Source organism: Bombina bombina, chromosome 4 (genome assembly GCF_027579735.1).
Source record: "Bombina bombina isolate aBomBom1 chromosome 4, aBomBom1.pri, whole genome shotgun sequence".
NCBI classification, from domain to species: Eukaryota; Metazoa; Chordata; class Amphibia; order Anura; family Bombinatoridae; genus Bombina; species Bombina bombina.
Genome location: NC_069502.1, coordinates 414,405,139 through 414,430,665, shown reverse-complemented (window position 1 = coordinate 414,430,665; position 25,527 = coordinate 414,405,139). Strand labels below are relative to the sequence as shown.

The following is a 25,527-nucleotide window of genomic DNA, read 5'->3' as shown; positions in this document are numbered from 1 at the left end:
CTCACACCACAGTCATTGGCTCCATCTCCACACATGCCAGCATAATAACTACAAGACAGACAATCACAAGTTAATAGCATTCTTTATTTAATGTTGTTATGGTTACAGAATACATTCTAGCTGTGGGAATTTATGGAAATTACTCAAATTATTAAATTGAGTTACCAAGTAAAACAATAAATTAATCTGTATAATATGGCAAACACTTTTCTTCTAGTTTTCCAATTTAGGGCTAGATTATGAGTGGAGCGCTAACTGTAGCATGCGAATGACATGGGGGTATTTCTCAGCTTTTTGCCTGTATATGTATGAAACGATAAGAAGGGGAGGAGCCACAAAACAAGAACAGCCACCTGGTGTAGTATGTCAGTGTCCAAGCAAAATCAGAGAAAGGAAAGTGAGTGCACTCACATATAAAATCCTCAAACATATGAAGTAGTCAGAAAGTGTTTCCACAGGGTGCTTGATCACATACTCGTCCTATCGGAATGATCTTCACTTGCACCCCACTGAGTGCCTGAACAGATTCAGGAGTCTTCCTGAGAAGAAACTGTGAGAGTCAGAGCCACCAGACAAAGTAATCTTCCTTTATTTCAGCCAGCCGGCCAGACAACAATAAAACAATATTCGTGCACAAACAATGCACTTAGGGGTCAATTTATTAATGTGCAGACGAACATGATACAATGTAGCGTATCATGTCCGCCGCACATCGATAAATGCCGACAGCATACTCTGTCAGCATTTATGGCCACTAGCATGGGGTTGTCAATCAACCCGATCGTATTGACATACGGAGCTTGATAAATTGACCCCTTAAACTCCAGTATTGGAGGTATGTCACATAGAACAGTTAAAAACAAATAAAATACAACAGCATGTTACTGTGCCATAGTAAAAGGAGTCTAAAATTAAAAATCGAGAGTTGGGGGCGTGGCCTGACACTAGTGATGTCGCAAACATAAAAATTTGGGTTCGCGAACGGCGAACGCTAACTTCCGCAAAAGTTTGCGAACCGGCGAACCGGGCGAACCGCCATTGACTTCAATAGGCAGGCGAATTTTAAAACCCACAGGGACTCTTTCTGGCCACAATAGTGATGGAAAAGTTGTTTCAAGGGGACTAACAACTGGACTGTGGCATGCCCGGAGGGGGATCCATGGCAAAACTCCCATGGAAAATTACATAGTTGATGCAGAGTCTGGTTTTAATCCATAAAGGGCATAAATCACCTAACATTCCTAAATTGTTTGGAATAACGTGCTTTAAAACATCAGGTATGATGTTGTATCAATCAGGTAGTGTAAGGGTTACGCCCGCTTCACAGTGCGCAGTGTAGGTGATATACCTGCCCTGACCATGCTTTGCAGACCAGGTATCAGTGGTCAGATGGACCCTTGCCCCAACACTGTGTGCCAGACATGCCATTATAGCAGACTTATATGGCTTTGGCGTTGCTTTTTGGTAATTAGAAGGCTGCTAAATGCCACTGCGCACCACACGTGTTTTATGCCCAGCAGTGAAGGGGTTAATTAGGGAGCATGTAGGGAGCTTGTAGAGTTAATTTTAGCTTAAGTGTAGTGTAGTAGACAACCCAAAGTATTGATCTAGGCCCATTTTGGTATATTTAATGCCACCATTTCACCGCCAAATGCGATCAAATAAAAAAAAATTGTTCACTTTTTCACAAACTTTAGGTTTCTCACAGAAACTATTTACAAACAACTTATGCAATTATGGCATAAATGGTTCTAAATGTTCTCTGTGATCCCCTTTGTTCAGAAATAGCAGACTTATATGGCTTTGGCGTTGCTTTTTGGTAATTAGAAGGGTGCTAAATGCCACTGCGCACTACACGTGTTTTATGCCCAGCAGTGAAGGGGTTAATTAGGGAGCATGTAGGGAGCTTGTAGAGTTAATTTTAGCTTAAGTGTAGTGTAGTAAACAACCCAAAGTATTGATCTAGGCCCACTTTGGTATATTTAATGTCACCATTTCACCGCCAAATGCGATCAAATAAAAAAAAATTGTTCACTTTTTCACAAACTTTAGGTTTCTCACAGAAACTATTTACAAACAACTTATGCAATTATGGCATAAATGGTTGTAAATGCTTCTCTGGGATCCCCTTTGTTCAGAAATAGCAGACTTAGGCCTCGCTTCCATTGAGTCGTAATTCAGTTTGCGTGCACTCGCAAACCGATAAATATGCTGTCGGAAGCGATATCGTTTATCGACTGTTTCCAATGGCGCGTTATACCTCAATATCGGCAGCCGGACTTCGGCTGCCGAAAAGATCTTCGCGTCCCATAGAAAGTAATAGAAGCCGTTAATCGATAAATTATACCAGGTTTCCAATGAAAGCGCTAACCGTTAATACATTTCGGAGGCTGTCGATACATTGAGAAATATTACCCCCAGCTCAACTAGGTGTAAAAGAGGAAAATTGTGCTTTTTGAGACCTATTTTCTATTGAAATTATAAATTTTGCAAATAATGCAAGTGTTTTAATGTAGAAATAAATTGTTATAAGTAATATTTATTGTTGTCTCATGTATAGAAATAGTTGAACTTATATTCTAATAGAAATATCAGTATATATTTAAATATAATAATATATGCAAGAACATATCTACAGAATGCAAACTAGACCTATGCCTAGGGCAGCAATAAATATTACTTATATTTATGAAGTGTTAAATATAATTATATTAGAAAATAGTATTTGATTATTAAAAATATGGATAAGTGTTTTTTTATTTTTCTTGAGAGGCGATCACAGGTAAGAAGCACGGACGTTAAACGTAAATTCTATAGCGTAAGGTCGGGTTACCTTAGCAACTAATTGATTTTCAAGATATCCGACGTCAGATGGAAGCGTTAACACAACGTTAACTTACAGCTATACGAAAAGAGCGACTGCGCGCAACACGCTAATCTTTTCAATGGAAACCTGGTACTAAAATGCAGCCGTAAATTACTTTTAGCTGTCGGCCGCTTCGGTAGCTTACGGCTCCATTTTTAACGACTCAATGGAAGCGAGGCCTTATATGGCTTTGGCGTTGCTTTTTGGTAATTAGAAGAGTGCTAAATGCCACTGTGCACCACACGTGTTTTATGCCCAGCAGTGAAGGGGTTAATTAGGGAGCATGTAGGGAGCTTGTAGAGTTAATTTTAGCTTAAGTGTAGTGTAGTAGACAACCCAAAGTATTGATCTAGGCCCATTTTGGTCTATTTCATGCCACCATTTCACCGCCAAATGCGATCAAATTTAAAAAAAACTTTAATTATTTCGCAATTTTAGGTTTCTCACTGAAATTATTTACAAACAGCTTGTGCAATTATGGCACAAATGGTTGTAAATGCTTCTCTGGGATCCCCTTTGTTCAGAAATAGCAGACATATATGACTTTGGCGTTGCTTTCTGGTAATTAGAAGGCCGCTAAATGCTGCTGCGCATCACACGTGTATTATGGCTAGCAGTGAAGGGGTTAATTAGGTAGTTTGTAGGGAGCTTGCAGGGTTAATTTTAGCTTTAGTGTAGAGATCAGCCTCCCACCTGGCACATCAGACCCCCGGATCCCTCCCAAACAGCTCCCTTCCCCCCCCCCCCCCCACAATTGTCCCCGCCATCTTAAGTACTGGCAGAAAGTCTGCCAGTACTAAAATAAAAGGTTTTTTTTTAAAAAAATATTTTTTATAGCATATTTACATATGCTGTGGTGTAGCATCCCCCTTAGCCCCCCTTAAATGTACACTACTGTTACACCAGATATGAGTGTTGGCACTGGGCAAGTGGGCACAGTATACGCTGTAAGCCTGACACACACGCTGGCAGGCAGGCAACTGCAATTAGATTACACAGGAAAAAAAAAGCAGACTGATGTTCTAGCCCTAAAAAGGGCTTTTTGGGGTGCTGTCCTAACAGTAGAGATCAGATGAGTCCCTCAGGACTGTAGTGGACACTGAATACACTAGCCTAGCTATCGATTTCCCTATTAAATCAGCAGCAGCTACACTGTCCCTCCTCTCACTAAGAATGCAGCTTCCGAATGAATCTAAAATGGATGCTGTCCAGGAGGTGGGAGGGTCTGGGAGGGAGGGTCTGCTGCTGATTGGCTGTAATGTGTCTTCTGACTGTGAGGTACAGGGTCAAAGTTTACTCAATGATGAGGAATAGGGGGCGGACTGAACATCGCATATATTCGCCGTCCGCGGCGAACGCGAACATGCTATGTTCGCCGGGAACTATTCACCGGTGAACTATTCGCGACATCACTACCTGACACATTTTGCGTTAATGTGGCTGGTGAATGCTACCATGAGTATGCACTAGCTCTTTGGGCTAAGCGAAATTAACCAGAGGTCAGACCTCTGGTTAATTAAATCAATTAGCCCCAATTGCCCCCCAAATAAAGTGGACAGTTCCTTTATTTAAATTAAAAATATAAACATCTTTTTTTTTTTTTTTTTTTTAACCCCTTAATGACCAGACCATTTTTCAATTTTCTTACCCTTAAGGACAAGGGCTATTTTTACATTTCTGCAGTGTTTGTGTTTAGCTGTAATTTTCCTCTTACTCATTTTTTGTACCCACACATATTATATACCGTTTTTCTCGCCATTAAATGGAATTTCCAAAGATACCATTATTTTCATCATATCTTATAATTTACTATAAAAAAATAGATAAAATATGAGGAAAAATGAAAAAAAAACACACTTTTTCTAACTTTGACCCCCGAAATCTGTTACACATCTACAACCATCAAAAAACATCCATGCTAAATAGTTTCTAAATTTTGTCCTGAGTTTAGAAATACCCAATGTTTACATGTTCTTTGCTTTTTTTGCAAGTTATAGGGCAATAAGTACAAGTAGCACTTTGCTATTTCCAAACCACTTTTTTTCAAAATTAGCGCTAGTTACATTGGAACCCTGATATCTGTCAGGAATACCTGAATATCCCTTGACATGTATATTTTTTTTAGAAGACAAACCAAAGTATTGATCTAGGCCCATTTTGGTGTATTTCATGCCACCATTTCACCGCCAAATGCGATCAAATAGAAAAAAAAAGTTCACTTTTTCACAAACTTTTTCACAAACTTTAGGTTTCTCACTGAAATTATTTACAGCTTGTGCAATTATGGCACAAATGGTTGTAAATGCTTCTCTGGGATCCCCTTTGTTCAGAAATAGCAGACTTATATGGCTTTGGGGTTGCTTTTTGGTAATTAGAAGGCTGCTAAATGCCGCTGCGCACCACACGTGTTTTATGCCCAGCAGTGAAGGGGTTAATTAGGGAGCTTGTAGGGAGCTTTTAGGGTTAATTTTAGCTTTAGTGTAGTGTAGTTGACAACCCCAAGTATTGATCTAGGCCCATTTTAATATATTTCATGCCACCATTTCACCGCCAAATGCGAGCAAATAAAAAAAACTTTACATTTTTCACAATTTTAGGTTTCTCACTGAAATTATTTACAAACAGCTTGTGCAATTATGGCACAAATTGTTGTAAATGCTTCTCTGGAATCCCCTTTGTTCAGAAATAGCAGACTTATATGGCTTTGGCGTTGCTTTTTGGTAATTAGAAGGCTGCTAAATGCCACTGCGCACCACACGTGTTTTATGCCCAGCAGTGAAGGGGTTAATTAGGGAGCATGTAGGGAGCTTGTAGAGTTAATTTTAGCTTAAGTGTAGTGTAGTAAACAACCCAAAGTATTGATCTAGGCCCACTTTGGTATATTTAATGTCACCATTTCACCGCCAAATGCGATCAAATAAAAAAAAAAATTGTTCAATTTTTAACAAACTTTAGGTTTCTCACAGAAACTATTTACAAACAACTTATGCAATTATGGCATAAATGGTTGTAAATGCTTCTCTGGGATCCCCTTTGTTCAGAAATAGCAGACTTATATGGGTTTGGCGTTGCTTTTTGGTAATTAGAAGGGTGCTAAATGCCACTGTGCACCACACGTGTTTTATGCCCAGCAGTGAAGGGGTTAATTAGGGAGCATGTAGGGAGCTTGTAGAGTTAATTTTAGCTTAAGTGTAGTGTAGTAGACAACCCAAAGTATTGATCTATGCCCATTTTGGTCTATTTCATGCCACCATTTCACCGCCAAATGCGATCATTTCACCTGATCCCTCCCAAACAAATTATTTACAAACAGCTTGTGCAATTATGGCACAAATTGTTGTAAATGCTTCTCAGGAATCCCCTTTGTTCAGAAATAGCAGACTTATATGGCTTTGGCGTTGCTTTTTGGTAATTAGAAGGCCGCTAAATGCTGCTGCACACCACACATGAATTATGCCCAGCAGTGAAGGAGTTAATTAGGTAGCTTGTAGGGAGCTTGCAGGGTTAATTTTAGCTTTAGTGTAGAGATCAGGTTCCCACCTGACACATCACACCCCCTGATCCCTCCCAAACAGCTCTCTTCCCTCCCCACCCCACAATTGTCCCTGTCATCTTAAGTACTGGCAGAAAGTTTGCCAGTACTAAATAAAAGGAGTTTTTTTTAATTTTATTTTTTTAAAATATTTATTCAGCTGTGATGGACCCATGCCTTAGCCCCCAACCTACCTGATCCCCCCCCCCCAAACAGCGCTCTAACCCTCCACCGCTACCTAATTGCTGCCATCATGGATACTGGCAGCTGTCTGCCAGTACCCAGTTTGCCCCCAATAACAACAGTATTTTTGTTTTATCTTTTGACCTTCAAACTTTTTCTGTAGTGTAGCAGCCACCCCTCAATAACCCCATCCCCCTCCCCCTCCCCCTCCCCGATAATTTTATATTTTATTTAACTTTTTTTCCCCTCTCCCTCTGATGATCTCATTGGTGTCAGTGGCTAATGCACGCACGCGCACCTCCGCAGCCCCCCCGCACGCTCCCCGCATCGCTTCCAGCACTCTGCTAGACAACTGACGTACCAGGTACGTCTATTGTCATTAACTGTTAGTTTTTTGCATGACGTACCTGATACGTCAGTTGTCATTAAGAGGTTAAATAACTGCACAAAGCAGTTATAAGGGGTTAATTAAAAAATTAGCCCCAATTGCCCCCCATATAAGTGGACTGTTCCTTTATTTAAATTAAAAATATGAGCATCTTTTTATATATATTTTAATAACTGCATGAAGCAGTTATAAGGGGTTAAAGTGAGAGATGTGGGGTGTTAGGGGGAAAAAAACGGCACATTTTGGTCTATGGGTGACTGTGTTTTTACTGTAAATAAATATATATATATGCTGTATATATATATATATATATATATATATATATATACACACATATAAACACACATATATATATGTAATTATTCATATATACTGTATGTATATTTTAAATATGCTGTCCTACCCTGCACAACTTACCCCCTGTGCTGCGTTAGGTTCTTTGCCCTGTGTATCGGCAAGAGAACGAGGCTCCCATTGGAACGTATGGAAGTGCGCTTTCGTGAGTACAAAGCTTCCATGCAATGCGAACACAAGGTCGCATTCGCATTGCTCTTGACTTGTAATACAGCAAATGATCGCCACTACAGATCCTTTATGATTTTTCAGTGTGTAACCGGAAACTCAGGGGCTATTACAGCATCTGAACACAGCTGTGCAGGGTGCATGCCAGAAAACCGGCCGAGTAATCCATAGACAAAAGCAGGTAATTCAAAAGAAGTCAGCACAAGTCAGCACCTTTTAAATTAAAAGCTATCTTTTATTTGAGTTTAATAAAATCAGAAACAGCTTGTCATATCCTGACGCGTTTCATACTCCACAGCCACAAAAAGCTAAATATTGCAATCCACTCGTAATCTAGTCCTTTATTATTAAAATATCAGTGCTTCAGGGGAAGCCCCCCCCAAAAAAAATATTGGTAGGTATTATTAAAGGGAAATTAAAAGGATATGAATCCTTTCATGCTTCAGATAGAGCATATAATTTAAACAGTGTTCCAATGTACTTCTATTATCTAATTTGCTTGATTGTCTGGGTATTGTTTGTTGAAAAGTATACCTAGGTAGGCTCAGGAGCAGCAAAACACTACTGGGAGCTAGCTGCTTATTGGTGGCTTCTCGTGTATGCCTCTTGTCATTGGCATACTTGATGTGTTCATCTAGCTAGTGCATTGCTGCTCCTTCAACAAAGGATACCAAAAGAAAAAAAATTAAAAATGTGACCAATAGACATATATTGGAAAGCTGTTTAAAAATTAATACTGTGTCTGAATCATGAAAGAAACATTTTGGGTTTCATGTCACTTTAAGCTAATGAATTCTGCATAAAAGATTTAATTACTCATAGTGAACAAAAACTTTGCAATGCACTTTCATTTATGTTGCCCCCTTTTTTAAATTCATAAAATAAAATATTTCTCAATGTTCTTTCTACTTAAGGAATAACAATTACAAACATTTTACAAAGAACACATTCACTCTGGTATTATCTATAAAACTTACTCTATTTTTTGAAATTCTTCAATAAGATTTGATTTTTGTCCTGGGCTCATTCTAGCAAAAATAGTTCCATTAAGAAGTATCTGTTAAAAAACAACAACTCAATCACCGTACTTTAATTTCACACACCATATACAATTCAAACTGTTTATATCTTGAAATATTAAATATAATTTTATGGTCCTTAATGACATATATATATATATATATACCATACAGGGGTGGACAAATAGTACAATGGCTTATTAGCCCAGAGGGAAAAGTTACTAGAATATTTTCACCTGTAAAATGGGATAGTTTAGAGAGGAGATGGAACCAAATGTAAACAACAATATCTTATGTCATTTAGGCGATATTTACCTGTTATAATACAGCTTATACATGTAACCTAAAGGTAGTTTTATATATATTTTTTTCTATACATAGTACAAGCAGAAAGATAGAAAGGAAATATGTTTTGTTTTAAACAAATATAGACTATTATTTGCATTTTAGAACATAGAAAAACAAAGACACAGGCAGAAAAGATTGGGAAAATAATATTCATTTTTGAAAATTTTATTTTTAGAAAAATATTATTTTTTTTCAGGGGTCAAGTCCAGCGGGAACGTATGGGAACGGAGTTCCTGCACTATTTTTGCAGGAGGAACTAAGTTCCCTCTGGACAGAGAACAGAAATGCTCCAGTAAACACTACTGCTGCTTTTGGGAGGAGCTGTAGCACAGTCTGGTTAGAGGGATAGTGAGATCCTCTAGTAATGGGCAGTAACACTTCCTTCAGTACACTAAATGCAAGCCTGTCACCGGTCCTACTGTGTGATCACCATCCAATGTGTGTAACACATGGTGCTTACATTTCTGTGTGGCTTGAAGTGGGGTTATTTAGCTCCCCTCAGCAGAAATAGGACTATTGCACCTTAAGTGGGTGAAACTCTGTGAAGGAGGAGGATTCTCAGACCTAAAGGCAACCATTCAACCCTTCACTGGATTTAATTTGCTTTCATTAACCAAAGTTTATAGATTATATACATATAAAGACAGTGTGTGTGTGTATATATAAAACAATATTAATTGTGAGGGGGGGTGGAAGTCTTGGTGAGTTCCCACACTTTTTTTTGTAGGACTTGACCCCTGCCTGAAATATCACAGCTGGCACTGGTACAATTGTTAAAGCACTACTATATGTTGGGTTAGATGAGTCAATGTCCTGATGCTTAAGCGATATTAATATTTTTTAAAGATTAGTGTATATGTATTACTATGAGCAGCGGCATATGGCTAAGTTATTAACACCTACACGTTGAACACGGATTATAATTAATTACTAAATACTCACATATTGCAAGTCCTTTATAGTCCCCCATAATAATATGCCTAAATAAATAATGATATACTATTTACTTATTTCTTCATACTAACCTTTGGTAGCAAATGGTAAAAATGACGCACAATGACTTGATAAGATTTTCCAGTCATAGCAAAATGGAAATTGCTTGTCTCACCATGTAGCCCAGGAATAGCAACATGTGATTCCTGTAAAATAATAACGTTGAGTGCAGAAATTATGAAAAATGTGTTAAAGCAATAATTTCAAAGCCTGTTTATACAGGGAGTGCAGAATTATTAGGCAAATGAGTATTTTGACCACATCATCCTCTTTATGCATGTTGTCTTACTCCAAGCTGTATAGGCTTGAAAGCCTACTACCAATTAAGCATATTAGGTGATGTGCATCTCTGTAATGAGAAGGGGTGTGGTCTAATGACATCAACACCCTATATCAGGTGTGCATAATTATTAGGCAACTTCCTTTCCTTTGGCAAAATGGGTCAAAAGAAGAACTTGACAGGCTCAGAAAAGTCAAAAATAGTGAGATATCTTGCAGAGGGATGCAGCACTCTTAAAATTGCAAAGCTTCTGAAGCGTGATCATCGAACAATCAAGCGTTTCATTCAAAATAGTCAACAGGGTCGCAAGAAGCGTGTGGAAAAACCAAGGCGCAAAATAACTGCCCATGAACTGAGAAAAGTCAAGCGTGCAGCTGCCAAGATGCCACTTGCCACCAGTTTGGCCATATTTCAGAGCTGCAACATCACTGGAGTGCCCAAAAGCACAAGGTGTGCAATACTCAGAGACAAGGCCAAGGTAAGAAAGGCTGAAAGACGACCACCACTGAACAAGACACACAAGCTGAAACGTCAAGACTGGGCCAAGAAATATCTCAAGACTGATTTTTCTAAGGTTTTATGGACTGATGAAATGAGAGTGAGTCTTGATGGGCCAGATGGATGGGCCCGTGGCTGGATTGGTAAAGGGCAGAGAGCTCCAGTCCGACTCAGACGCCAGCAAGGTGGAGGTGGAGTACTGGTTTGGGCTGGTATCATCAAAGATGAGCTTGTGGGGCCTTTTCGGGTTGAGGATGGAGTCAAGCTCAACTCCCAGTCCTACTGCCAGTTTCTGGAAGACACCTTCTTCAAGCAGTGGTACAGGAAGAAGTCTGCATCCTTCAAGAAAAACATGATTTTCATGCAGGATAATGCTCCATCACACGCGTCCAAGTACTCCACAGCGTGGCTGGCAAGAAAGGGTATAAAAGAAGAAAATCTAATGACATGGCCTCCTTGTTCACATGATCTGAACCCCATTGAGAACCTGTGGCCCATCATCAAATGTGAGATTTACAAGGAGGGAAAACAGTACACCTCTCTGAACAGTGTCTGGGAGGCTGTGGTTGCTGCTGCACGCAATGTTGATGGTGAACAGATCAAAACACTGACAGAATCCATGGATGGCAGGCTTTTGAGTGTCCTTGCAAAGAAAGGTGGCTATATTGGTCACTGATTTGTTTTTGTTTTGTTTTTGAATGTCAGAAATGTATATTTGTGAATGTTGAGATGTTATATTGGTTTCACTGGTAAAAATAAATAATTGAAATGGGTATATATTTGTTTTTTGTTAAGTTGCCTAATAATTATGCACAGTAATAGTCACCTGCACACACAGATATCCCCCTAAAATAGCTAAAACTAAAAACAAACTAAAAACTACTTCCAAAAATATTCAGCTTTGATATTAATGAGTTTTTTGGGTTCATTGAGAACATGGTTGTTGTTCAATAATAAAATGAATCCTCAAAAATACAACTTGCCTAATAATTCTGCACTCCCTGTATATATAATTGTGTACTATATAAAAACATATATATTATATTTCTCTACTGCATTTTTGTAGGCTTTACATTTTTAACATCATTGGTCCATACCCTAAAGAGGGCTAGATTATGGAGTGGAGTGCAATTAATAGTGCATATGTTTTCTGTGACCTCAGGCAGAGAATGGAATTCTAAATGGATGGTTTAATAGTTTAACCAAAGCTTCTTAGCGCTGCTGAAACCTTTTTAGGACACCATATATTTTTAATGGATAGTACAGGAAAATCCATTAGTGAGCTAAGTATTTAGTTTTAAATAGGAATTATTTAGGTAATAATATTAATTTTTATTTAGATTTTATGTAGATTTATTGTGATTATATTTAAGTTAGGGGGTGTTAGGGTTAGGGTTAGACTTAGGTTTAGGGGTTAATACATTTAGTATAGTGGTGGCGACGTGGGGGTGGCAGATTAGGGGTTAATAAATGTAGGTAGGTGGCAGTGATGTTAGGGACGGCAGATTAGGGGTTAACAATATTTAACCAGTGTTTGTGAGGCGGGAGTGCGGCAGTTTAGGGGTTAATATGTTTATTATAGTGGCGGCGATGTCCGGAGCGGCAGATGTTATTTTAGTGTTTGCGATGCGGGAGGGCCTCGGTTTAAGGGTTAATAGGTAGTTTATGGGTGTTAGTGTACTTTTTAGCACTTTAGTTATGAGTTTTATGTTACAGCGTTGTACCATAAAACTCTTAACTACTGACTTTTAAATGCGTTAGGATTCTTGGAGGTAGAGGGTGTACCGCTCACTTTTTGGCCTCCCAGGACAGACTCGTAATATCAGTGCTATGGAAGTCCCATAGAAAAAAGACTTTACGAAGTTTACGTAAGTTGTTTTGCGGTAAGGCCAAAGAAGTGTGCAGTGCCCCTAAACCTGCAAGACTCGTAATAGCAGTGGTAGGGAAAAAGCAGCGTTAACCTGTTAACGCTGCTTTTTCAGCCTAACGCACAACTTGTAATCTAGCCGTTAGCTTTTTCATTAAAGGGACAATGAACACCAAATATTGATTATTAATACTCAGATGGAGCATGCAATAGTAAGAAAATATATAATTTTCTAATATTAGCAATTTATATTTGTTCTCTAGCAAGCTAAGGATCTCTCTCTCTATCCCCATTGAAATTACTTTAAAATGGCATTCTACTTCACACAAAGGATAGCAAGAGACTGAAAACAGTGGCATGCAAAATACATTGCAATTAATTTAAAATGGCATTCTACTTCACACAAAGGATAGCAAAAGACTGAAAACAGTGGCATGCAAAATACATTGAAATTACTTTAAAATGGCATTCTACTTCACACAAAGGATAGCAAGAGACTGAAAACAGTGGTAATATGGTATTCCGAAAACGCCATAATCACTGACCTTTTAAGCCTCCACGGATCTGCCATTCAAACACAGAAAATTAGAGATATGATTTCATCCATAGCTAAATACTCATGTGTTGTGCATAAGTAATTTACAGCGAGATTACAAGTTTTACGGTAACAGGGGTGCGGTGCTAACAGGCAATTTTCCCTCACCGCTCACTTGCAGACAACGCTGGTATTACAGGTTTTTAGAAACCTGGCGTTAGCCGCAGAAAAGTGAGCGTAGAGCAAAATTTAGCTCCACATCTCACCTCAATACCAGTGCTGCTTACGGTAGCGGTGCCGGTGAGCTGGCAAAACTTGCTCGTGCATGATTTCCCCATAGGAATCAATGGGGAGAGCTGGCTGAAAAAGAACCTAACACCTGCAAAAAAGCAGCGTTCAGCTCTTAATGCAGCCCCATTGATTCCTATGGGGAAATACATTTATGTCTACACCTAACACCCTAACATGAACCCCGAGCCTAAACACCCCTAATATTACACTTATTAACCCCTAATCTGCCGCCCCCGACATCGCCGACACCTACATTATACTTATTAACCCCAAATCTGCTGCCCCCATCGCCGACACCTACATTTTATTTTTTTAACCTCTAATCTGCTGCCCCCAATGTCGCCGCCACCTACCTACACTTATTAACCCCTAATCTGCCACCCCCAATGTCGCCGCCACTATATTAAAGTTCTTAAACCTAAGCTTAACCCCCCTAACTTAAATATAATTTAAATAAATCTAAATAAAATAACTACAATTAACTAAATTATTCCTATTTAAAACTAAATACTTACCTATAAAATAAACCATAAGATAGCTACAATATAACTAATAGTTACATTGTAGCTAGCTTAGGGTTTATTTTTATTTTACAGGCAACTTTGTATTTATTTTAACTAGGTAGAATAGTTATTAAATAGTTATTAACGGGGGGCGGAGCCAACTGCCGAGGCGAGTAGTCGCATCTACCCAGTCCTCCAGCAATAATCAAGCAGTTAAGTGATTAAAATGCCACTTTATCTTTATTAAAATACATCTACATGGTGGGTGGACGTTAGAGGACCCAGTGGAGCCTTCGATTGTTTTTACATGGCCCAAATCTTTCCGGAGATAATCATCGCTTGCTGAGACCCACATGGCACTCCCAGATATGTGACTGCACAGTACCCACGGAAAATCAGTAAGCTCTATATTTTACAAACTAACTGCTTACATTCCTACAGTGAAGGGAGCGTATTTTACCTAATCAGCATAACTCACATTACACCTATAATGGAGATTACACATCTTTTGCTGCAACTGTCTAATAAAATGGACACGCACTTTTGCTCTCTTGTTTGCACACTAAAAGATATGCGTAGCGGTGCCGCTGAAGAGGAAACAGTTGGTTCTTTACCCTTCAGTATTCCTAACCTACTCGCACGGAAGGTACAAGCTGGACTCCCGGCCGTTGTCGTTGAGGAGCAGGCTAAGCAGTGCAGTCAGCAAGGCAGTGAGTTGTCCTCAAACATGGCGCCGACGTGTTCCGAAACCCCTGAGCTGATAGGAGTGCATACTGTTCACATGGTAAACTCTGAGGATCTGACTCTGGATTCCCTAAAGTTGAGACCGACAGCCGTGAGACATCAAGATCAGGCTAGCTCTGGATTGCGTTATTTAGCCACCGTACCAGTAAATATAGTTCACAGCCCATACTGTCTGGATCTACTGAAGTACAGAAATCTGTATGGAAACACCTGTCTATTTGCACAACATGAAGTCACCACACCGTTGCTAAAAATCAACCGCAATCCTACACTGAGGTATATTTGTATTACCCTAACACTGCAGCTTATTCCCTGGGTGATCTTGCTACCTGTGGATACGGAGCCTGGCCAGACAGAACCCTATAAGGACTCTCTGCAATGGACACTCATGGGCATAGGTTAGCCCTGTTAAGAGAACCCTCACACGTGGAAAGACTTTTCAGTGCTACCGTGTGTTTCTAGGTGTGCTTTCCCAGGGTTAATGAACTGCTTATTATTGTAGCGCTTATAATAACTTTTAACTAGTAGACACTATGATCACAGAAAATAGTGGAGATGTTTCTTCTGATGATATCCTACTATGCTGGTATAGGTTGGAAAGCTTGTACCTGAATGTTTAATCCTTACTATTCGTGTTGAGCTTGTGAGAGTTCAAAAATCTTTATTAACGGAGCATACATGCTCCCAATATAGGCTCATAACTTTCTGGAAAATTTGGTATAGATAACCTTTATCATATGGGCAAAACTTATCATTGGTAGTTGGTGCCAGCAGAGACTGCCCACACAATTCTTATCTTGCCCTCCTTTATCTTAAGTTGTTGCCCTTTTGAACATATTCCAAATATGTATAATAGAGAGAAGCACAGAATAAGAAATGTTATCCCTTTTATTTTTTTTTATTTACCATATATATTCCATATTATAGTTGTGGGGAGTCAACTTTAATTATAGATCAGTTTGAGTTCTGTTATCCCCTCTCGTGTTTACTCTAAGATGATTGGTAGATATTATTATGTTACTGTAAAGTGAAAGATTTGTGTTTGGATAGTTAACCCATGCAATATATGTTGAACATTAGAGAGTATAGAGATATACATGACTATATAACTATTGGCACCTTACTTAGCATAGGACAGTGTATGATATCCATTTAAAAGTCAATAGATTTTTGCATATTATTTCTATGTCTGTACTGCTATGTTTACATGTATTGATATGTATGTACCTCTCATATGCTAAACCATTGTAATCCTGGTCTCCCTCAGCCGGCGGGGGAGATAGGAGCTCGCTTGAGATAAGTGGGTTGTTTAACCATTTATTTCTGTACATTATGTAGTCATTACATATTAATCTTGGTGCTTACTTCATCTCAGCCTAAGCTATTTCAAAAGGGAACTATGTTATTGTGGGTTAGCTGATTGGATTAAGTTGATACTAATTTAGAGCTACTTTTCTAATATGTAGGGCCAGATTATATAAAGCAATAAATATAATATGGTGCCTTTAGCTTATAGGTGCAGAGGGTGTATGGTGACATGTTATATGCAGTCATACCTAATGTCATTTCAGAGGCATGTCGGTAATTATCCCACTCCACTCAACCTGATGAGGCTTCTTATGTGGTGTTACTTTGCTATCTCCCACCTAGCTTCTTTTATTATTAATCACCTCCCCCCCCCCCCCCCTTCTACATTCACCCTTTTGGGTGAATTTGTATGGTGAATTCTATTATGAATATTCTCATCCACCTCTTCTAGGTCAAACTTCCTAGCTACTGCCCACCCTCCTTTTAGGTGGACAAACAAGCGGTGTTTACCCGCTATTGATACTATAATGATATAAGTTGCTCTTATTTATTTTTTTTTGTTTACAGAGAAACTGAGGACGATTTTCTCAACCCGCCCTCTAATTTTGTGCATTTAGTAGGAGCAACTTGTTATGACTCCATATAATTTGTAAATTCTCAGATAATAAATACATCTATTTTATAATTAACATATCATTCTATAAGATGTATAAGTTGTTATGGTTGTTCAAATTTTATAACTTCGTTGTGTGTTTATATAGGAAACTAAAGGAAAAATGAGGTAATACTTGATTATGTGTATTTTATTTTGTATTCGCATACAATGTCCTTTATTTTCATTATGTTTTATGTACTTATAGAGAGATACATATATGATGTAGGAATTAAGATTTTCTCACTATCTTATATGAAAAGGTTTCATTGTCCAATGGGTAAACAATGTCTTGTATGCAACATTTATCAAAATGACACAGAATGTATATTATGTTTATGCTTTTTCTTTCTCTTATTGCCTCAATAAAAAACTTTGATTTAAAAAAAAAAAAAAAAAAAAATAGTTATTAACTATTTAATAACTTCTTAGTTAAAATATATACAAATTTACCTGTAAAATAAAACCTAACCTAAGTTACAATTACACCTAACACTACACTATAATTAAATAAATTACCTAAATTAAATACAATTAAATACAATTATCTAAAGTACAAAAAAACAAACACTAAATTACAGAAAATAATAAAATAATTACAAGTTTTTTAAACTAATTACACCTAATCTAATCCCCCTAATAAAATAAAAAAGGCCCCCAAAATAATAAAAAGCCCTACCCTATACTAAATTACAAATAGCCCTTAAAAGGGCTCTTTTACCTGTAAAAAAAAAGTACAATACCCCCCCACATTAAACCCCATCACCCACACACTCAACCCTACTCTAAAACCCACCCAATCCCCCCTTAATAAAACCAAACACTAACCCCTTGAAGATCATCATACCTTGAGTAGTCTTCACCCAACCGGGCCGAAGTCCTCAACGAAGCCGGGCGAAGTGGTCCTCCAGACGGACAGAAGTCTTCATCCAAGCCGGCCAGAAGAGGTCCTCCAGATCGGCAGAAGTCTTCATCCAGGCGGCATCTTCTATCTTCATCCATCCGGCGCGGAGTGGGTCCATCTTCAAGACATTCGACGCAGAGCATTCTTTTCGTTCTTCATCCGACGACTGAATGAAGGTTCCTTTAAATGATGTCATCCAAGATGGCGTCCCTTCAATTCCGATTGGCTGATAGAATTCTATCAGCCAATCGGAATTAAGGTAGAAAAAATCCTATTGGCTGATGCAGTCAATATGATTGAACTTCAATCCTATTGGCTGATTGGAACAGCCAATATAATGCAACCTCAATCCTATTGGCTGATTGGAACAGCCAATAGGATTGAGGTTGCATTATATTGGCTGTTCCAATTGGATTTTTTCTACCTTAATTCCGATTGGCTGATAGAATTCTATCAGCCAATCAGAATTGAAGGGACGCCATCTTGGATGACATCATTTAAAGGAACTTTCATTCAGTTGTCGGATGAAGAACGAAGAGGATGCCCCGCGTCGGATGTCTTGAAGATGGACCCGCTCCGCGCCGGATGGATGAAGATAGAAGATACCGCCTGGATGAAGACTTCTGCCCATCTGGAGGACCTCTTCTGGCTGGCTTGGATGAAGACTTCTGCCCATCTGGAGGACTACTTCACCCGGCTTCGTTGAGGACTTTGGCACGGTTGGGTGAAGACTTCTCAAGGTAGGGTGATCTTCAAGGGGTTTGTGTTAGGTTTTATTAAGGGGGTATTGGGTAAGTTTTAGAGTAGGGTTGGGTGTGTGGGTGGTATTGTACTTTTTTTACAGGTAAAAGAGCTGATTACTTTGGGGCAATGCCCCGCAAAAGGCCCTTTTAAGGGCTATTTGTAATTTAGTATAGGGTAGGGCTTTTTATTATTTTGGGGGGCTTTTTTATTTTATTAGGGGGATTAGATTAGGTGTAATTAGTTTAAAAAAACTTGTAATTATTTTATTATTTTCCGTAATTTAGTGGGTTTTTTTTCATACTTTAGATAATTGTATTTAATTGTATTTAATTGTAGTTAATTTAGGGAATTAATTTAATTATAGTGTAGTGTTAGATGTAATTGTAACTTAGGTTAGGTTTTATTTTACAGGTAAATTTGTCTTTATTTTAACTAGATAGCTATTAAAAAGTTAATAACTATTTAATAACTATTTTACCTAGTAAAAATAAATACAAAGTTGCCTGTAAAATAAAAAATAAACCCTAAGATAGCTACAATGTAACTATTAGTTATATTGTAGCTAGCTTAGGGTTTATTTTTTAGGTAAGTATTTAGTTTTATATAGGAATAATTTAGTTAATGATAGTTATTTTATTTAGATTTATTTAAATTATATTTAAGTTAGGGGGTGTTAGGGTTAAAATTAGATTTAGGGGTTAATAACTTTAATATAGTGGCGGCGACGTTGGGGGCGGCAGATTAGGGGTTAATAAATGTAGGTAGGTGTCGGCGATGTTAGGGCAGGCAGATTAGGGGTTAATAATATTTAACTAGTGTTTGCGATGCGGGAGTGCGGCGGTTTAGGGGTTAATATATTTATTATAGTGGCGGCGATGTCCGGTTCAGCAGATTAGGGGTTAAAAATTTATTTTAGTGTTTGCGATGTGTGGGGGGCCTCGGTTTAGGGGTTAATAGGTAGTTTATGGGTGTAAGTGTACTTTTTAGTACTTTAGTTAAGAGTTTTATGCTACGGCGTTAGCCCATAAAACTCTTAACTACTGACTTTTAAATGCGGTATCAGTCTTGACAGGAGAGGCTGTACCGCTCACTTTTTGGAATACTTGTAATATGGGAGTTATGCAAGTCCCATTGAAAATATAGGATACGCAATTGACGTAAGTGGATTTGCAGTATTTTCGAGTCTGACCGAAAAAGTGAGCGGTGAGCCTGTCATTTCAAGACTCGTAATACCAGCGGGCGTTAAAAAGCAGCGTTGGGACCTCTCAACGCTGCTTTTTAAGGCTAACGCAAGACTCGGAATCTAGCCATTAGTTAATTGCACAAACAATACACCTGCATTTATTACAGCTGGTGAACCTGCACAAAGTAGAATGCCATTTTAAAGTCATTTCAATGTATTTTCCATGCCACTGTTTTCAATCTCTTGATATCCTTTGTGTGAAATAGAATGCCCTTTTAAAGTAATTTCAATGTATTTTGCATGCCACTTTTTTGCTATCCTTCGTTTGAAAATAATTGCAGAGTGAATTGAAGAATAATATAGAGTATTAACATTGCAAAACATGACTTAGAAAGGGAATGCTATTTAATAACTTTGTGTTGGTAACATTTGTCTTTGCGTCTAGAAAACATCACAAACCTTTCAGATTTTTCAAAACTTTTGAAAATGTTTTGCGAATATAACATGTAATCAGGGTATCATATATATTTATTTGCAATCAATGGATATTTTAAGAGCTGGGCCATCTTTCTCTCTGTACCTGTGTAACCCTAACCCCTCCTGATTGCAATCTTGTTTTATAAAGCTGACATTTCTTACTGAAAAATAAATTCAAGAGAAGGAAGAGATACACTGAAAATAGCATGACAGTAAAGAGGTTATTTTAATTTCTGCTGTATCTGAATCATGACAGTTTAATGTTAGGTGGGCTATCTCTTTGAGCTATCAGTTTAAGATTATATTGAATCAAACATCAATTTGAATTTTAAAATCCTTGTCTAAAATATTACACTGTGTGTCCTAATGTCAGCATCAATGTTTATCTTTAATACTAATTTCACATATACATACTTTCAAAGTATAATACACAATGTAACAAATGGCACTTACAAGTTCTGATGAGTGATCATTGTGTGATAGTTTAAATTGTATATTAGATTGGCTGATGTCATGAATCATAAATCATGTGATTATGCATATTCCGATGAAAAGTAGTTAAATTCACTAGTGTGTGGGTTGTTTTGGAGTTTGCGTCATAATTGGTGTGAAAAGTGTTGAGTAAAAGTTGGCGCGATATGGAGAGTGTGACTTGTATTACATGGCTTAAACATGGTGCACATAGATTTTTTCCCAAAAAATAAAAAGGAAGTTAGCTATATTATATTGTGTATTTATTTCATTTTTATCTCTTTATCTATTAGTGCGACAAGTTTGGGGCAAAACTTTTCAACAAATTTGTAGAAATACTGTCCCCTTGATTTGTAATTAGAGACAAATTTGTAGCATAATCCATAAGTAGTAATGTATTTTTCATTTTTATCCCTATATCTACTAGTGTACCAAATGTGTAGCAATAATATTGTTTGATTTAGAAAGGGTATACAATTTTAATAGAGTCTCTAATTTACTTTTATTATGTAATATACTTCATTCTCTTGCAGCATTGAACATAAGCTTTTGGTGTTTTCAGACTCCCATTGAGTTCTATGGCATCAATGACCTCAAGGGTGGCTGATTGAAAATTAGGTACGCTGCGTCGGAATACACGTGAGCGTACCTGTTAAATGTTTGATAAATTGGAAAAAGGGTCAAATAGAGTTGAATGTGAATTTGAAACATCTGTAATGATGCAAGCATCAAGCTGCGTCGGATTGAGATCGCGGGATTGTATATTACGTTACAAATTTCAACATTTGCCGATCTTGATGCTTTAATAACTATGGCGGATCAGTCTTGCGACAAATACAATGCGGAATTCAAACGTATTTTCAGTTGACGCTTTGATAAATATGCCCCTCTATAGGGAACTAGCTTAAAGAGTTTAAAAATGCTGAATGTAAACTTTCTTAAAAGTATATTGTTAAGACTATTATTTTGGAACTAGCATTCAGTGATACTAAAGATTAACACAGTTGCAACATCTCTACCACAAGCAACCCAGTTGTGGCAGATAGGACACTGGAGGACACATGACGAACAATGTCAGGAGATCACTATAGAATTTTCCTTAAAAGTAACAATAAAACATATATGCACAAATGTAAATAATCTGTTAGAATGGCTACATTTACTAAAAAATAATTTACTGGTGTCATAGCAAATGTATTATAATTATAAAATAACAAGTACAAATACAATAGTTCCAGAATATATTGACAAAGCTGCATGAAAAGCTCTGTCAATTTTAGATATCATGTAATCTATTAAAAATTTTGCCTTTGAGAAAACATGACAATACCTTGCGTGCTAAATATTTACTTTGGAATTAACACATACATTTGACTTGTGTCCATTTTCTTCCATTGTTTGCCAATTTATTGATGCAGGAAAATTTTCTTCAGGGTCATTGGCGTCTATCAGAATTAATTTACTACCATCGGGAACCATGCCAGATGCTTTACCAACTGTACAAGCTGTTTGAACATTGTCACCTAGAAAATAAACAAAAACAAAAAATAAAAATATGGAGAACTAGTGATATCTGTCCAGACCTATCAACTCTGAAAAATATTTCCTACAATGCATAAATTAACATACCTGATGATGTCACACACAGAGCAGTCTCTATGCTGAATTTACTCCCTTATTTATGAGATTATATTCTGGTAAATGCAAAGCATTATTAAGTTCATTATCAAGTTCACCTTCATATTATGTTTTATAATGGTCAATCATAGCAGGTAATGGATGCATATTTTGCACCCAGCTTACATTTGCAACATCTAAGGTATTGACTAATGGAATGTAAATCAGGTGCGACACACAATTTGATTACTATACTTCATTTCACAGGGAGAAAATCCTTGACCTCATTGTGATCTAGAGCAGGGATGGTCAAATGGTGGTCCATGGGCTATATGTGGCCAACTACCCTAGTTTTTTCTGCTCACAGGAAAAATCAGAGCTAAGAAGGTGTGCCATTATTCATGTGGCCCTAGGAAGCATCTGAATAAAAAAAAAATGTTGTGATTACTTCTGGTGGGTGGGCAAACAAGATGACAATAATTCAACAGAGTCTTTTGGAGGGGAAAACAGTAGATAGCAGGTTATCTGCAGACTTACCTAAATCTGGCCTGTGCCAATGCATAGTTTTAGGATGTTATTATTTGCATTTTTAATAGCTGTACATTTATATGAATGCCTTAAGGCTTCTAAAATATTGATCTGTGGCCATTACATGTAAGGAAGTAAGCTATCACTGATCTAGAGTATAGACATCAAATAATAGGTCATATTATTTCATAGTGTGACGACTACTCTGCCACTCTAGCTCTGAAACGTGTATTGAGTGGCCTTGTGCAATCATATATTTTGTCATCAATGCTTCCATCACTGGCAGTGAGCTCTGGCGGAAAGGTCCCCTGCCTCGGAACATTGTCCATCCATGGCTTATTAATATTCACTGTTTCATTTTATGTTCATACCTCAATTCTTATTAAAGTGATTGTAAAGTTGTGCAACTGTCAAACCGGTATTTGCTTGCTATTGAAAATTAAATAGTACTTTCATTCATGAATTATTTTATTCAACCATTACATTACAGGGAGTGCAGAATTATTAGGCAAGTTGTATTTTTGAGGATTAATTTTATTATTGAACAACAACGATGTTCTCAATGAACCCAAAAAACTCATTAATATCAAAGCTGAATAGTTTTGGAAGTAGTTTTTAGTTTGTTTTTAGTTATAGCTATTTTAGGGGGATATCTGTGTGTGCAGGTGACTATTACTGTGCATAATTATTAGGCAACTTAACAAAAAACAAATATATACCCATTTCAATTATTTATTTTTACCAGTGAAACCAATATAACATCTCAACATTCACAAATATACATTTCTGACATTCAAAAAAACAAAAAAAACAAATCAGTGACCAATATAGCCACCTTTCTTTGCAAGGACACTCAAAAGCCTGCCATCCATGGATTCTGTCAGTGTTTTGATCTGTTCACCATCAACATTGTGTGCAGCAGCAACCACAGCCTCCCAGACACTGTTCAGAGAGGTGTACTGTTTTCCCTCCTTGTAAATCTCACATTTGATGATGGACCACAGGTTCTCAATGGGGTTCAGATCAGGTGAACAAGGAGGCCATGTCATTAGATTTTCTTCTTTTATACCCTTTCTTGCCAGCCACGCTGTGGAGTACTTGGACGCGTGTGATGGAGCATTGTCCTGCATGAAAATCATGTTTTTCTTGAAGGATGCAGACTTCTTCCTGTACCACTGCTTGAAGAAGGTGTCTTCCAGAAACTGGCAGTAGGACTGGGAGTTGAGCTTGACTCCATCCTCAACCCGAAAAGGCCCCACAAGCTCATCTTTGATGATACCAGCCCAAACCAGTACTCCACCTCCACCTTGCTGGCGTCTGAGTCGGACTGGAGCTCTCTGCCCTTTACCAATCCAGCCACGGGCCCATCCATCTGGCCCATCAAGACTCACTCTCATTTCATCAGTCCATAAAACCTTAGAAAAATCAGTCTTGAGATATTTCTTGGCCCAGTCTTGACGTTTCAGCTTGTGTGTCTTGTTCAGTGGTGGTCGTCTTTCAGCCTTTCTTACCTTGGCCATGTCTCTGAGTATTGCACACCTTGTGCTTTTGGGCACTCCAGTGATGTTGCAGCTCTGAAATATGGCCAAACTGGTGGCAGGTGGCATCTTGGCAGCTGCACGCTTGACTTTTCTCAGTTCATGGGCAGTTATTTTGCGCCTTGGTTTTTCCACACGCTTCTTGCGACCCTGTTGACTATTTTGAATGAAACGCTTGATTGTTCGATGATCACGCTTCAGAAGCTTTGTAATTTTAAGAGTGCTGCATCCCTCTGCAAGATATCTCACTATTTTTGACTTTTCTGAGCCTGTCAAGTCCTTCTTTTGACCCATTTTGCCAAAGGAAAGGAAGTTGCCTAATAATTATGCACACCTGATATAGGGTGTTGATGTCATTAGACCACACCCCTTCTCATTACAGAGATGCACATCACCTAATATGCTTCATTGGTAGTAGGCTTTCGAGCCTATACAGCTTGGAGTAAGACAACATGCATAAAGAGGATGATGTGGTCAAAATACTAATTTGCCTAATAATTCTGCACTCCCTGTAAAGTTATTACTGTTTCAACTTTGGATTCCTATGGTCCTGTATTCCACCCGGCTCCATGTAATTTTTTTCAGTGACGTTTTTTTTTTTCCATCTAGTTTAAATCCTGGCCATTAGGTGACCAGGGCTTTACAAATACTAAGTGTAGCGCCCTATGGCTAACCCCTATGCTCCTTTACAAGCGATCTTCCCCAAGATCACTAATAGGTTAAAAACTAAAATCAGTTAGAAGTAGTGCAGGAGCGCTAAAAAAAGCTCTAAGGGTTATATGGAATAATGAGATGAAATACAAGATTTTTTAAATGGAAATCACATATATATGTGGTATTTTGTTTTATTATATAAAAATATATATGTATACACCCTTACATTTAGGGACGTCTCCCTTATACAGTACAATATAGCTTCAAAACGTGTTTATAATAAAAACATAATAAAAGCAGTATCAATCATTTTTAGAAATTGCATATATATAACGAATCTTTAAAAATATTTCTTGTAGGTCTCAGATTAAGAACGGTCAACTGTTTAAAATAACAAGTATATAACACTGTAATTTTAGATTATTCCACCTTAACCCCTTAAGGACCAGCGACGTACCCTGTATGTCGCTGGCCTTTTTTTGGGACTTGATTGTTTTATAACGCTGTCTTTCCACCAGCATTGAGACTGCTCTATTCCACAAAGCCTGCTCTAGGGAGGGCATTAATAGGGTGTTCTTGCTAGACTTGTGCTATTTTGTCCTGAAAAACCCCTTAACGACCAGTGACATACAGGGTACATTGTGGTCATTAAGGGGTTAAAACAGATCTTTAGACTTTTTGTAAAAAACTTCCAGTGCTCTAAATTGGAGCGTTTCAATGTATCATATGATTAGCGGATCAGATATAATTAAAGTACATAGTTTCCTCTAGGAATCAAATGCCCATATTTTGTGCAGATATAAAGTCAGTAAGAGGTTTTAATTTAGCTTACCGGATCTTCTGGCACTGCCTGATTGTTAGATCTTTTTCTTACCGGTTTAT

General features: G+C 37.9%; 1 protein-coding gene across 1 annotated transcript in view; it reads right to left on the bottom strand.

Annotated features, from left to right (window-relative positions):
* The window catches only part of LOC128657507 (probable cation-transporting ATPase 13A4), a 252,157-nt gene that overhangs the window by 87,377 nt on the left and 139,253 nt on the right, over positions 1 to 25,527 (bottom strand). Inside the window, exons 19-22 of the mRNA XM_053711874.1 lie at positions 21,677 to 21,831; positions 9,884 to 9,997; positions 8,469 to 8,548; positions 6 to 48 (exon numbers count right to left, since the gene is read on the bottom strand). Of these exons, the coding sequence (XP_053567849.1) occupies positions 6 to 48; positions 8,469 to 8,548; positions 9,884 to 9,997; positions 21,677 to 21,831 (392 nt within the window). The remainder of the gene's footprint in view (positions 1 to 5; positions 49 to 8,468; positions 8,549 to 9,883; positions 9,998 to 21,676; positions 21,832 to 25,527) is intronic.